The sequence below is a fragment of the Arvicola amphibius genome, chromosome 5 (assembly GCF_903992535.2).
Source record: "Arvicola amphibius chromosome 5, mArvAmp1.2, whole genome shotgun sequence".
Lineage (NCBI taxonomy): Eukaryota > Metazoa > Chordata > Mammalia > Rodentia > Cricetidae > Arvicola > Arvicola amphibius.
The window spans coordinates 71,144,813-71,160,622 of NC_052051.1; the positions used below are offsets into that span (position 1 = coordinate 71,144,813).

Consider the following 15,810-nt stretch of genomic DNA (forward strand, 5'->3'; position numbering starts at 1 on the left):
AAAAGGGATTGCCAATAACTCTGATGACTCAAGTTTAATCCCCAGAGCTTGTATAGGAGGACAGAAATGACTCCCAAAAGTTGTCATTTAACCTCTAGCTGCCTGCTGTGTGAGATCACACACTCACTCACTCACTCACTCACTCACTCACTCACTCACTCACAAATGTATGCATGCATACTCACAACTGTATGCACACACACTCACAGCTGTATGCATGCACGCTCATAGTTGCATGCACGCACACTCACAGCTGTATGTATGCATTCACACTCACAGCATATGCACACATACTCACAGCTGTATGCACTCACACTCACAGATGTATGCATGCATACTCACAGCTGTATGCACTCACACTCACAGCTGTATGCATGCACACAGCTCTATGCACACACACACTCACAGCTATATGCACGCACACTCACAGCTGTATGCACGCACACTCACAGTTGTGTACACGAACACTCACAGCTCTATGCACGCACACAGCTCTATGCACACACACACAGCCGTATGCACACACACAGTTGTATGCGCTCACACTCACAGCTCTATGCACGCACACTCACAGCTCTATGCACGCACACACATCGTTGTCGGGCTTTGTGTCACATGCCCTATCTGCTGTGACATCTCATTGGCCCGGAAAGTGATCTCTGGGATGTCTTTCTGCAGCATTTAAACGTCTAACCCAGAAGTCACGCCTGCCGTTTTTGTTTATGACTCATTGGTCACATGGTGCCCGCCAATCACATTGATATTTTAAGAAGTTCATTCATGAGGCTTCATGACGTCATGTACTCAGAGGGTAGAGAGAGCATTAATGAGTGTCACGCACAGCAGATGGCCCATCTCAAAACTATTCATAAATACTTCCTTCCCCATGCATTGGGAGTCGTGTGGGAGAATAAAGGCTCCCTTGGGAAACCCTGGATCCTAGTCAGAAGAAACAAATCCACCATGGGCCATCGTTCTTTTTTGTTGTTGTTTTTGAGACAGGGTTTCTCTGTGGCTTTGGAGCCTGTCCTGGAACTAGCTCTTGTAGACCAGGCTGGCCTCGAACTCACAGAGATCCGTCTGCCTCTGCCTCCCGAGTGCTGGGATTAAAGGCGTGAGCCACCACCGCCTGGCTGGGCCATCGTTCTTATGTGAGCCTGGGGTCTTTCATCAGCCTCCTTTGGTGTGGCCAGTGAACCCCCCCCCATCACCTCCTAGCATCCATCCCTCCCACCCATTTGCAACATGTTTGTGGGAGAACATCTTGCCAGAAACGAAAGCTTATCTTGAGCATCGTTCTTAGTTACGAGGCTGTGTCTTTGAAACAAGATGAGCTTGTTTTGACTCTGGAATCAGACCAATGGATGGATCTGTTTCAATAAAAGTAAACAGGGATCATCCGTAGATTTCACCTGACTGCCACACTATCTTCAACAGATTCTGCATTCACTCAGATGCATCACCAGACATGGCTGGATGCAGATACACAGTGTCCATGTAGGAGAGGACACAAATGCAGAGTGGGGAGGTGTGGAAGCAGTAGTATGTGCCCTCCGTGTGAAACTTCAGCTGCCCAGGAGAACACCCCTCAGGTCGCCTGTGGTAACACTGAAGTAGTTTTCACTGTAGACCATGAAGGAGGTCCCAGGAAGAGCAGGGACTTCAGTGCGGTGCCTTGTAGATTTTAGTGTCCTGGAGCCATGTGCCTCCTGCCGCTGCTGTCTGTTGAAGGTGGGTTTACCTGGCTGAGCTGCGGGGAGCTTTGGGTCCTGCAGGTAGGGCCCCCCAGAATCCTGGCATGGTTATAAGGAGCCAGTCACCCTAAGCCTGTGGCTTCCTCAGAAGACATTGGTCTTCTTATAGAATATAACAGCATCCCATTGAGGATGGTGGCAATGTGGGCTTATACCCTGACAAATCCTAAAAATGACTTGAGGCCAATTTCATATATATATATATATATATATATATATATATATGTGTGTGTGTGTGTGTGTGTGTGTGTGTATATACATATATATATGTATATATATACATATATATAATTTATTTTACATACCAACCACAGTTCCACTCCCTCCCCTCCTCCACTTCCCCTATCTCCCTCACCACTCACCTCCATCCACTTCTCAGAAAGTGTAAGGCCTCCCATAGGGAGTCAACAAAGCCTGAGGCCAATTTCTTATATATGAATCTCAACAAAGGAAAATTTTTTTAAAACAAGAATACAGGGCTGAGGAGATGCCTCAGAGGTTATGAGCGCTTGTCGCTCTTTCAAAGAACCAAGGTTCAATTTCTAGCACCCACATGATGACTCACAACCATCTGTAACTCCAGTTCCAGGGGATCTGACACCTTCTTCTATGGCCATGTGGCCCACATGAATACAAGCAGGCAAAATACTCATACATATACATAAAATAAAAATAATTTAAAATTGTCCTTTAAAGAAACACAAGAACACAAACAATCAAAAGGAAAATGTCCACGTGCTCTTATTCGGAGTGAAAACCTCCCATCTACCTTGTTTTTCCAAGCCTCACAGAGAACTTGGAAAGACCATTTCGGAAGACAGTTACTGCTGAACTTTCATCATGGATAAGATGTTGCTTATCACAAAGCTTCCACGTTGTAAGACTTTCTCCAGTTGTTCACTTCCTTGGTTGGCAGAATACAGAGCAGGAGAAAGGCAGCCTAGCCCAGGGAGAGAGGAGCCCTCACACCCTGACCTGCTCCTGTGCTCCTCCAGCAGAGGGTGTCCTCTCTGTGGGCCACGGCTCCTCGGTTACAGTCAACAGACTAGCCCAAGATGTAATCAGAGCTTATTTGCTTAGTGATTTTCTACACAGAGAGCCCAGCCTGTCCTCACCTCCATGAGTTCATTTGCTCCTTACAGGTGCTGAGTAGATTCGTTCTGCTGTGCCTGTTGTCCTTAGATATGCAACAGACGCCAGAGACGCATGCTCAACTCTGGGTGGCTGAGGATAGCTATCAACCAGACTTTCTGAATTCCTAATAAATGGTTTCTATCAAACGGCTCTAACATTTTAGCTAAGATTGTAGACAGCTCTACAAGTACCGTTCCTTTCGTTTAAAACTCTTAAAGCCTTAGGGCCCGGGGAGACAGCTCAGTTGGTAAAGTCTTGCCCCTGAAGGACTGAAGGACCAGGAACTGAGTTTGATCTCCAGAGGCCAGCAGAAAGCTAAGCAAGCTGGTGCATGCTTGTAATCTCAGCATGGGGGAGGTGGAGGCCGGAGGATGGGTCCCTGGGGCTCCCTGGCAGGTTAGCCTAGCCTAGTTAGCAAGTTCCAGGTCCTGGTGAGAGATCTTATCTCAAGGAACTGTGGACAACTCTTGAGAACGAAATGGCACCAAAGGGTGATGTCTGACCTCCACATGCATGGATAACCTTACACACATCAGTGTAGACACACACATACACACACACACACACACACACACACGCACACAGGTGCTGGGAAGAGAAAGGAGAGAAGGAGGGAAATATTAGCTAAGACCACTTAGTTACCTTTTGTACCATCAACCCAGAGGAGCCAGGAAGGGGGCATCATAGAGCAGGACGTGTGCCACCCCACAGTTCCATCTCCCCCCACCTTCCTTTCCTGCTGTGGTCCAGTGCCTCCTCACCTTTCTGCCGGGGCGTCATGCATTGTGCTGACAGTTCTGGTCTCAGCAGGTGCTGCTAGTGACACCAGGCCTTTCGAGAAGTATCTCCTGTTCTAGGTTGGAGATGAATAATTTTTCCTTTTGAAATAACCTAATGTGAAAGAAATCTCTTCTGTTCCTTGACACAGCGTGAACAAAGAACCAGGAATCCCTTTAAACTCAAGAGAAATACATTTCATTGAAGTCATTTTTCCTTAGAATATTTTCTTGAAGATATTTTTCTTGAGATGTATTAGGGGCCTGAGAACACGTTCATAGAGAATGGTCCTTCTTCAGCACTGTGCATTTGGGGTCTTGGCTCAGATCTATTTTGGTGTCATTTGATAGCTGCAGGTAGCCATGTCTGTCTGATATTTTTGTGGGCTTTCAGCCTGGTAGGAAATAAAAAAATTGAAATACACGAGTGTCTTTTATAATATTTCTCAAAAGTCCCTTCATCAGCTAGGTGCGGTTTGCACACACCTTTAATCCCAGGGCCGGGAGGCAGAAACAGGCTGATCTCTGTGAGTTACATATAAGACCCTGTCTCCAAAACAATTCCTTCATCAAAGACTACTTTTTATAGCACTGCCCTGTGAATTCTCTGCCATGCCATACTTGAAGGGTCTATGGTGAGTGGAAGGGCTCTGTGGCCAGGCAGGGCTGTCTTGCCTGCTCTGGTCTCCAGCATCTGCCCATTGTAGCCGTATCTTGATCCCATGTCTCACATATTTTGCTTTCTTTCACAGGGACAGACAATCTACAGATACGTGTCACTCCGACCTCAGAGTCCATTCCTCTCGGGAAATTGTTACCAATTTCACCAACATGGCCTTTTTTGGAAGTCAAGTCTTCCTCAGCAGCAGATAAAATCAAGAATGTCCTGGGACAGCCTCCCGACAACACAAGCTTGCTGCAGCTATCCCAGACACCTCTTTCCAAGGCACGCCACAAGACCCAGGCTCGTGTGGACTTCTCTCCGTCCCTTTACCAAGGAAGTGGACACAGCGCCCCCCTGGATCTTGCTAAAGACTCCATTGAGACTGTGGTCCATACCAGGCCTGAAGGGGAAAGAGAAGCAACAGCCATGTCAGGTTTGCCTCTCACCAGCATGCTTTCCCCATTGCCTAGAGCCTCACCAGCCGCCTCGAGGGCTGCTTCCCCATCACAGCCTCTGGTGGGGACTCCCTCCCTTTCAAAGCATCTCTTGAGGTCAGGCAGCCTTCCCCTTCTCCTTTCACCATCATCTTCATTGGTCCCTGGTTCATCTCATTCCATCACTCCTCCTAAGCCTACAGAGCATCCCACCGAAGTGCCTGTGTTCCCCCAAATCACACCAGCTGATTCCTCTTCAGGTCAGAGCCCAGTTAATGTCCTAAAACCATTTTCTCACAAAATAAACCACTTTCCATCCAGAAATGCCCAGACTTTCATTGGTACCCCTCCTCTAGACTTTCCTAGATCCTCAGCAAAGCAGTACTCTGAGCTGGTCCCATCAGGGAGTCCCCGCTCAGCCGGTCCCCTGACTCCCAGGGCTCTGAGCTCCATGGCAGAACTGTCTCTCCCTTCCGTAGCCCCTGGAGGCCTTCCGGGTGGAACCTCCTCACGGCCCATGTTGGAAGAGCCCTTGAGTTCTGCGTCCACCCAGCCAGTCCATACCGCGAGGGCTGTCAGAGGGCACAGTGGGGTATTATCGCCCATTAATCCGAGCACAGTGGCGGCAGCAAGCTATGTGGCTTGGCCCCTACATGTCCAGACTGCAGAGTCAGGCACTAGCAGCATAGAGCTAGCCCCTATTCTTCCTGCAAATAGCGCCACCATCTGGCCACATCTGTCAGACGCTCCGGAGAATTCCAGGAAGCCCTCCCGCTCCCCAGAAAACACCCCTTCCTCCTCGCTGCCTCCTCTGCCTCTCACTACATCCAGTCAAGAGCAAATGGTCCTTTTTGAGGTGGCTCCTGGATCACCACTGAAGGGGACGGGCGCCCCTCCCTCCCTGCTTACCTTCCTCCAACCCACTAGAGACCATGCCTCCCCAGGCCCCGTGCCTGAGGCCGCCAGTCCCCAGGAAGATGGCCATGGTGAATACCTTCCTGATGCAGCCATACACCTCCTCTCCAGCAAACGCCCTAATCTTCCCCCTACAATTTGGACATTTCCTCAGCAAAAAGAGAACAGGGCTACAGCCGTTTGGGGGAAAAATGAAAAGGCAAATGGGACAGTTCCTCTGTGGGCCCTTCCAACTAAAGAGGCGTCAAGTCTTCATGCAGTGAGTGGATTCACCTCTGATTTTAACACAGGTCGAGTCTCGCCTCTCATCAAGACAACGTTAAGAACAGACCTCTCTCCTTCAGAGTCACCTCCATCTTCCATGCTCGCCTCACAAGCCCCTCAGGCAAGTTCTCCTCCTGGCTCTTCCAGCACCAAGCTGGAGACTCTCGCAGCTGTGGCAAGCCCGTCTGCATTGCCAGCTTCAGCTTCCAGACAGGTGCCAGCCCTTCCCTCCTCCCCCGATGTCTATGAGTTCCCAACAATGGAAGGCACAGGAAAGCCAGCAGCCACAGATGTTCTCTGGAGCTCTCTTGCTGCAGGAACTGCATCCCTCTCCACAGAATCGACAATATCTGGTTTGCCGTGGCAAACGGGTCATGATTTAAACACTCCCACAATTAGCTCCACAAGTTGGGAGCCTCCTCCAGCTTCAGCGACTCGTCCCAGCAGTACAATTTCAGCTGCCAATGCGATACAACCTCAGAATTTCAAAAAGGCTGCTGGGCAGTTGGTGACTACAGACGGCTTTAACTTTCAGGATCTAGTCTTCAGTCAGAGTGGCAATCAGCCCCTCCGGCCATCGGAAGGGGCCATAGTTGAAAGCCACACAGACCTCTGGCTCACAAGCAAGCACCCAAAAGACTTTAACACAGCGATAGCGGATGATCACCCACCCACACGTCAACATTCTATATCGCAGCTGCCTCTCCGGCCAGCCCATCCTCTTTGGCCAACCTGGCCAAGCTTAGCTTCTGCAGCTAGCTTGCAGCAAATGCTTTCAGATGGAACAGACACAGATTCACAAGTTTCCAGCGACACCTCTCTGTCACCGGGAAAGAATGGCTCCCCACAATTCCAGAGTATCTTGGACTACCATTCATCTACAGACTCCACTTCCGTATCAACTGGTGCCTTTTCCAGGACCCCCTCCAAAGTGCTGCGAACTTCTCGGCGCCCCAAGACACGGACAGGTGCAGCCACTAATGCGGGTAGTTTGTTTGCTGGTACCCAGAAAACAGGTATGACTGCTTTTCTGGCCAAAGCATCTTCAAGCTCAACACAGATGCCCAGCTTTGCTTTGAAGCAGCCCGCCTCCCCTCGTTCTGTAGTGAGGTACAACTCCAGACAGGCATGGCGCTGATCCTCCCTGCCTACCTGAGTTTTGTGAAAGTATTCAGAATTTATTTCCTTGTTATCAACAACCACGGCTTTGCTGTGCGTGGCATTCGCATTATGACTAATTGACTTAATGAACCTAAGGTTGTTTCGCCTGAGTTCTCCCCGCTGCAAGCCTGGAGCGTAGAGACGTCTTACACTAGCAAGCTTATAAGTTACACTTGCTTCATCGTCAGGAGAGCGATGTGTGCATCCCAGACCAATGACAAACTCTTCCTTTTCTCTCTTTGCAGTGGAAACCTCAGTGTCACCCAAGGGAGAATTGACAGCAACAGCTGCAGCCGTTGCCACCACCTCCCTGTTTCTGAGGAAGTCAAGCCCAGCAGCATTGTCTGCAGCCCTCACTGCTAAGGGCGCTGGCAGCAGCGGCAGTGGAGCCAAGAGCGGTCCGACCACAGCTCTAGCTAAAAATGTCACCAGCAAGGCAGCGTCCAGCCCAAAGGTGACAGCAGGGACAGTCCACACTGCCTTCCCATTCACACCAACCTACATGCTTGCCCGGACAGCACACAGCATGAACACACATACAGCCACACAAGGGGCCACGGGCTCTGCTTCAGGCCTGTTGTCCACAACACACCTCCCCAAGAAACCACAAGCCATGCACACTGGCCTCCCTAATCCCACCAGGCCAGACACACCCAGAGCATCCACCGCCCGCCCCCTGACAATCACTGCTGCACTGACGTCCGTTACAGCATCAGTAAAGGCCACGAGACTGCCATCTCTGCAGACAGGAAACACAGACGCTGCTTTTCCAGCTGTGTCTACTGCGGTGGTCACAACTGGCAGGATGGCGTCCAACTTGGACTGTCAGATGTCCCACAGGCTCCTAGTGAAGACAGGTGAGAGGCCACCGTCTTATTGGTCTGAGGACATAGGGGCAATCCTGACCTCAGCAATTCAACAGAACGAGTTTCTCTTAGATCAGTGCATGTCAATCAGGAGTGCTCTCGGCCTCCTTCTCTGAGGTGTGACAATGTCTGGAGACATTTTGGTTGTTACACTTTGGGAAGGGGTGTTGCTTGGAACCTGTGGGCACCTGGGATGATGTTGAACATTTCACCGTGCTCGGTCTGCACAATAAAGACTAACTGTGGCTTTAACACAACACTCAATTGGTGAGGTGCTTAACATGGTGACCTGAGCTGACCTCCTAGAACCCATGTTTTAAGAAAACTGGCTACAGTAGCTTATAACCCCAGAGCTGTGGGAAAGCAGACATAGGCAGATTCCTGGAGCTCACTGGCCAGTCTGTCAGTCTGGCCTACTTGATGAGCTACAGTGAGAGACCCTGTCTCAAAAAACAAGGTGGGTGGTACCTGAGGAATAACCCGGGGGTGTTCTCTGCCTTTCACATACAAGGACACACACACACACACACACACACACACACACACACACACGGGGGTGGGGTGGAAGAAAGAGACAGACTAATCAGTATGTCAAGGTTGAGAAACATTGACTCTCATCAAGTGCCTGAAAAGGGGAACTTTGGGTGACACAGATTCTAGCCCTAGGATTGGTTCTGGCATCTGAAGTGCCCAGGGAAACCACAATTAGCCCAGTGGGTCAGGGAACTCCAGAACACAGCATGTTTTGTCTGTGAAGTCTACCGGTGATGTCTCCCATGAATAAATGATGTGAATCATCTAACACACAATCTTGGGGATCGCTGTGCCATTCAGAAAGGTTTTCCTAATAGCAGACAGTTGAATCGCATGGGGGCTGGGGGATTTCTTTTGATGTCAGTGGGGTTGATCTCTTCTCTGCCCCACTCCCTGGTTGCAGAAAGCAAGTCTAGAATACTTGGAGTGTTTTGAATAGTGCAGTAGTGTTTTCTATAAAAAGCATTGGACAAATTATTTGAGAGAGCATGCCAGTGTTGAGTGCTCATTCCCGCCTTCCTCCTCACCCCACAAAGAACGAGAGGAAATTATATCTTGAGACTTATCTTATTCTAAAATGGGAAATTGTGAAACTAGGCACAGCAGAAAATACAGTATCTCTTTCTGTTTCTCTATTATGCCATCTGGATTCTTAACCCTTTCCCCTCTCCAGATCCATGCCTTCTTCCAGCCCCTCTTCCCGCAGATACACCTTCTCAGCTGCTCTCTTCTTCACCCCCCCACCGCCACCAGATCTTTCTCGTCTCACTCTGAATGTCCCTTCTCTCCATCCCACCTCCCACTGCCACTACCTCGTGCCTGCTGTCACCATCACTGCTACCCTATACACATTTCTCTCTCTCTCCAGACCTTAGTCTGTTTACCAGCATGTAGTCAAAGGGTCTTCTAGAACATATTTTAGATTCCTATTTCCTCTCTCCCTTAGAATTAAGTTAAACACATACATGGACAAGATTCACCCTTCTTCCCCCCCCCCCCCCACCCAGCCTTTTCACTTGGCACCCCTGGCTCTGGGAGTCAGGGTAAGGGGGAGGGCAGTCCCTTCTTCTTGCTTAGCTGACCACTGTCACCCTTCAGTACTCGTCAGAAGCATAATTCCCATGGAAACCTTCCCTGATCCCAACCTCTTCCAGAAGCCTTGGCAGAACTCTAATTTCCTTCTAATAGTGACAGTAAATCCAGCTACAGATGCCACTTGCGCCTGTGAAGTGGTCCTGTCCCTTCTGAATTCAGGGTTGATCAGAACTGTAGAACTCGGCTCAGGGCCAGTCTCTACGTTACAGAACCGTGGTTGCATGTTGACCTGCTGGGCACCAAGAATAGAGGCTGGTGGTCCTCACAGTCAGAGGCGGAGTGAGCTGGTAACGATGCGCCATCAGCACACCAGCTCTCCAGCATTAAGACGCCAAAAACGGCTTGGGCCTTCATCAGTCCCCAGCCTGTCCCCTGATTGCTGAACCTTTGCTGATTCAGCCGCTCTGGGTTAGATGGATGTCGATACTGGGGGCTGACTGGTCGCTATGACGTTCATTAGTGACTCTGATTGCTGTGCCTCTGTTTCACCCCACAGTTTTCTTCCTAACTCAGAGGAGAGTGCAGAGCAGCGAGTCCTTGAAGCTTGGTGTAACCAAAGGGCTCACGCAGGCATTGCGGAAGGCTTTCCACCAGAATGATGTCTCCGCTCACGTAAGCTCCTTCCTTCCTAAGATGGCCAGTTCAGCCCACCCCCCGCCCCCCGGGTCCAGAGAAGGAGTAGATGTTTTCCTCCTTCCTAGGTGCCACACCCACACTTGCTGGAAGCAGAAGTTTTTGACATTTTTTGGCAGAGAGCTAACATATGTGGCTAGAGAAAGGGGTCATTTCAAGAGGAAAACTTGAGACTAATTACCTTTATTACTTTTATATTTTAATAAATTGTCCCATCATTGGAGGATTATTTGGAATCCTCTAGAAGCGACTGATCCTTTGTTGTTTTGTCTTTTGGTTTTTTTTTTTTCTGTTTATCTTCTGCACAATTACAGATAGTGATTTATTTCTGGACATTTAACAGGTATGATAAAGTCAGGTAGATATTGCATGCTTATACTCCCAGAACGTGAGAGGCTGAGAAACAGGAGGATTTACCCAAGTTTGAGGCTGCCCTGAGCTACAGATTAAGACTGTCTCAAAAACCCAAACCCAAACCACTACTACGAACAACAAAAGCCCTAATTACTCAGAGCTGGAAGAGGAGTTCCACTTTGTTTGGCTTGCCAGCAGCAGACAGGGAAGTAAACATTTTTCCCTCCAAACACTTTCATGCCAAGTACTGCTTAATAAGCGCTGTCTGGCTCCAGTGGCACAGCCAAGCAGCAGAGACATTGTTTTATGGTCTTTTGGGTTGATCCCAAGTGTTAGAGCAGTAAATGCCACTGGCAGCCAGTGGGCTCCCTTTTGTACGACTTAAACATATCATTCTGGCGTCCTCTTTTGATGGCCCGGGTAACAGCTGCATCCAGTCAAGTGGTCCCCCACCCATCATACAGGGGATCAGGGTGAGATTTCGGCACATCCTCTCTTGGTTGCTGTCAATCTCTCTTTTACAATTCTGAAAAAAAAAAGAAATCGAGAGGAAGCAAGAAAGGAGAGAAGGGAAAAGCACTGGAAATCTTAAAACTTTCAAACCCAAAAGCTGAGCACGGAACCGCTCTCCTCCGCATGCCTGGCGTGGCTTTCGCAGAGCTGCAGTCATTTTCTAGGGGCCTTCGCAGCTTGTGCTCTTCCTGCACAGCACTGCAGACCACTGCAACAGTTTCTAGTCTCCAAAAGTAATTGGTGCACTCTGTAAACTTAACACACAGTTTTATACCAACACAGTGAATGTAAATCAGGATCACTTTCCATGAATAAAAGGTAGTGGCAAATGTAGCACAAATTCTAAATGGTCTTACTAAAAACACAGAATCAAATATTGGGGTAAATGCTCAAAGATCAGAGAAATAAAGGAGCCAGCCACTAGAGAGACTTTTTTACTTCTACTGAATTTTCAGACGGAAGCAGGCTAGATCCTGTCTCCAGGAATCCTCAGACTGAGTGGGTTATCCTGTCTTTACAAGTCCTCAGACTGACTGCCTTGAGCTCCTATCTCCTCCCGCCTTATATTCCTCTCTCTGCCCAGCCATATCCCTTCCTGTCTCCACTTCCCTAGTGTTGGGATTAAAGGTGTGTGACTCCCAAGTACTGGGATTAAAGATGAGAGCCACCACCGCCTGGCTCTATGTCTCTTTGAGACTGGATCAATCTAGTGTAGCCCAAGGTAGCCTTGAACTCACAGAGGTCTGTTTACCTCTGCCTCCCGAGTGCTGGGACTAAAGGTGTGAGCCACCACTGCCTGGCCTCTATGACTAACTAATGGCTCGCTCCACCCTCTGATCCTCAGGCAAGCTTAATTTGTTATAGCACAAAATATCACCACAGGCAAAAATGAAACTAACGGGCACAAATAGTTCCAGTTAGCCGACATTGTCCGCACTAGGTTGAGGGGCAGAGCCTGGCATCGCTTTGCTCGGTTATTGGTTCGTTCGTGTGTTTTTTTAAAGATATACAGGGGTTATAAATGTATGGAAAGCAAATAGTCCCCGAAACAAGGCTTGCTCTTTGAAGTCATTAGAAGGGCTGGGAAGTTCACAGCATGCTCACTGGGTGAGTTGTTCCTTGGGGCTGTGTTCCTGGGCCATCTTGAAGCTCCTTGGTTAGTCATTTTTATAAAGAACCATCGAGAACACACTTTAGAAGGACCAAATTGCATCCGTCATGTTGCAAACTCAGTTTTCTTAAGTTCTTTGAAAAATGTTTGTGACTTGGGCTCTTGCGCTAATGGTTTGCTCCTGACCTGTCTCCCCAGCCCTACAGGGCACTAATGCCGAAGCAGGAATGGGGAAGTCTGCAGGGGTTAAGATAGCCTGACACACAGCATGCAGTCCATGGGAGAGGGGTGGGAATGCTGGTCACATCCATAATCTGGGTGTTGAAAGTATCAGTGAACAGAGGCATGGTTTAGATGGTAGATTGTATGTGGTCTGGGTTTTACCACAACACAAAGAATAAGGGAAGCTGGGGACCTGCTCAGAAGTAGAGCTTTTGTCTGCTGTGTACAAAGTCCTAGGTTCAATCTCCAGCAAGACACATATACATACATACATACACATGATACATACAAACACCCCCACAAACATATACACATGTACATACACATAGACAAGCACACATATGTACAGACACAAATATATACTCACTCAGGCATAGAGAAAAGTGAAGAGATTATGCAGCAGGATTTACCCTATATACATATATGAATGTGTATATTTTTATATTTCTTTGTATACACACACACATATATATATATACATATACACATACTCAAAAATATGTATTCCCAGGCAAAAATGATTGACAGGAGATCCACCTAGTAGGTAGTGGTAGTAATAACCGAGGCAATTACCATTTTCTCTCTTAATTTTCCAAAATTCCAATTTTATGATAAAAATCACAATTAATATATTAAAAACAAAAACTCACACTTAAAACTATAAATATACATCAACATCAGCAAAGCAAAATGCAGTAAGAATGAGCTCTAAAGCTTCGAAATCCTTCCACTGGGACAGAGAGGGCTTAGGCCATCAATATCCCTTAAGACTCACCTGGGAGAGAAGGCCTCTAATTCATCCCCCACCTTGGCCATGAACCAGTATCTAAGCCAGGGAAGGAGTCAAGCCTGAAGGCTTCCTCTCTGCTTCAAGGCAGAAGATTCTACTTTAGATACCTTGTCGCCGATCCTCAGAAGGTGCCCTACTTCAGTCACCGTCTCTGCCTTTTCCCTCCCAGCAATAGTAAGATGTCTTAACTTTTTTGCTAATCAGCATTCTGCTTCTTAGATGTCCCTTCTGCCTGCTGGTCCCTCTTTGGCATCCTGGTGATAGAATTAGTGCTTAGTGGATCTTACTCAAAATACTTAAGGAATCCAAAACCAGATTCAGCTTTATCTTATGTCGGTTTGATGTGAGTTTTATTTTTGTTGTATTGTCATACTTTGGAATTCACGTGTGAACTTCACAGAGTTGTTAGGATATTTGTTCAATGAGCAAATCATAGTCTACAGTCTTATTAGGTAACAGTTGTGACTCTTAGAACACAAAGAGGAACTTAAAGTACTATGGTAATAAACAGTGCATTCTGGGGCCCACTTGTTTTGTAGGTGGACATCCTGGAATATTCTCATAACGTCACAGTTGGCTACTATGCTACCAAAGGCAGGCTGGTGTACTTGCCTGCTGTGGTGATGGACATGCTGGGTGTGTATGGAGTCAGCAACGTCACTGCCGACCTGAAGCAACACACTCCCTCCTTACAGTCTGTGGCGGTGCTTGCCTCCCCATGGAAGCCCCAGCCTGCAGGTGCCTTCCAGCTGAAGACAGGCAAGTCCCATCATCCAGGGCCAGACAAGCAGAGCACGGTCTAGAGCCCCACAGCTAGCTGCTTGCCAGTATCCATAGTCCTTATACAGTCAAACTTCCCTGCTCATCAGATATCCAAGTTCCCCACTTCGAAACACCCGTAATTCTGACTTTCTTGGGCATGTTCCACCCTAGAGGCCATGCTTCCCAATCTATATACTTAGTGCATTGCAGCACAGAATCTACTACTTTGAGTTGAGCACCTATAAAACCTATAGTCCGGAACTAACAGGTTCTGACTGTTAGCGACGTAGTCTCCCAGCAAAGATTTTGACAGCTTTTCTCGATTTTTCTTGTGGTTGCTGGTTTGCAAAGTCTGTGAAGCACACGTATGGCAGTACCGTGGTGATGGAAACCATCATCTTAGTGTGGAGGACAGTGATCATCCCCATGCAAAGAAATGGAGGGCATTGGCTGTCATTTTTGAGCAGATGTCTCTGCAGTCTCGTGGGATAAAGTCATGACATCCTCTTGTGCTGGAGAGCACTTTGGGCTCATCCATGCTTTTAATTATTCTCTGCTATAAATCATCTTAGGAGCTACCTTTAAAACTGTAATTAAAGCTTGTCTGGTCTTACTGTTTATTTGCCTAGTTTCTGTAACCTAAAAGTCATGCTGTTTTGTGTCACGACTGCTATTAAACCTGAGGAACTCAGACAGAGCCTTGGTGAGTGGTGGTGACTGCGGTTCTTCTTCCAGTGTTGCAGTTTGTAAGCCAATCGGACAACATTCAGTCCTGCAAGTTTGCCCAGACGATGGAGCAGAGGCTGCAGAAGGCATTCCAGGATGCAGAGAGGAAAGTCCTTAACAGCAGGAGCAACCTGACGCTTCAGGTAGGGAGGACAGACTTCAGGTTGCACAGAAGACAGCCAGCCATAATGCAGATATTGCCCCTCCCCCGTTTCAAAGCTTTCATAGGCAAATGTAAGTTTGTGCTTTTGGCAGGTGATATAGACAGCCATGGCATTGGTGAGGGTGACTGAGGTCTGGCTATGTCAGGTAGGATTCTACGTCACTGTGAACCTACCATGGTTCAGGGATTAATATTTGGTTTTTGTGTGTAATGCTTCCTCTGGCCTGCCTTTCTTTCTTTCCTTCCTTCCTTCCTTTAAAGAGTTATTTACTTATTATATAGACAGTGTTCTGTCTGCATGTATGCCTACATACCAGAAGAGGGTATGGGATCTCATTACAGATGGTTGTGGGCTGCCCTGTGGTTGCTGGGAATTGAACTCAGAACCTTTGGAAGAGCAGCCAGTGTTCTTAAACTCTGAGCCATCTCTCCAACCCTCCTCTAGCCTTTTAATGGGTTTATCATTAAAGAATTGAACCTGAATATACTTTATAAGGTGAATCAATTTTCTCATATTAAAATGAATTTATTTAACTTTTTACATTATTTGTGTGTGTGTGTGTGCGCGTGCTTGGAGGGCACATGCTACAGAGAAAATGTGGAGTTCAGAGAACAACTTGTGAGAATGACTTCTCTCCTTCCAACATGTGGGTCCCAGGGATTGAATGCAGGTCCCCATGCTTGGTGGCAGGTGCCTTTATCTCCTGAGCCACCTGGGGCCAGTGAATAGATTTTTAGATCACTAACTCTGTTGTGAATTTCCGTGATTAGCTGTCGTGTGATTTTCAGCAGGCTATTTCCAAGTGTCAACATAAATGAACATCACACGCAAACAAAAGCACCTCCAGCAACACACCCACATCTCTAACAGCAGGGGCTTACTCTCTTCCTGCCAGCAGCAGTACTGAGTGTCTTACAGATATTGTCTGTGTATGATTA

At 47.8% G+C, this 15,810-nt stretch overlaps 1 protein-coding gene across 1 annotated transcript in view; it reads left to right on the top strand.

The window, feature by feature from the left end:
• Window positions 1-15,810, top strand: part of Kiaa1549l (KIAA1549 like) — a 267,271-nt gene that overhangs the window by 152,566 nt on the left and 98,895 nt on the right. The window contains exons 2-6 of the mRNA XM_038331879.2: window positions 4,417-4,761; window positions 7,348-7,959; window positions 10,094-10,209; window positions 13,760-13,979; window positions 14,718-14,851. Coding sequence (XP_038187807.1) covers window positions 4,417-4,761; window positions 7,348-7,959; window positions 10,094-10,209; window positions 13,760-13,979; window positions 14,718-14,851 — 1,427 coding nt within the window. The remainder of the gene's footprint in view (window positions 1-4,416; window positions 4,762-7,347; window positions 7,960-10,093; window positions 10,210-13,759; window positions 13,980-14,717; window positions 14,852-15,810) is intronic.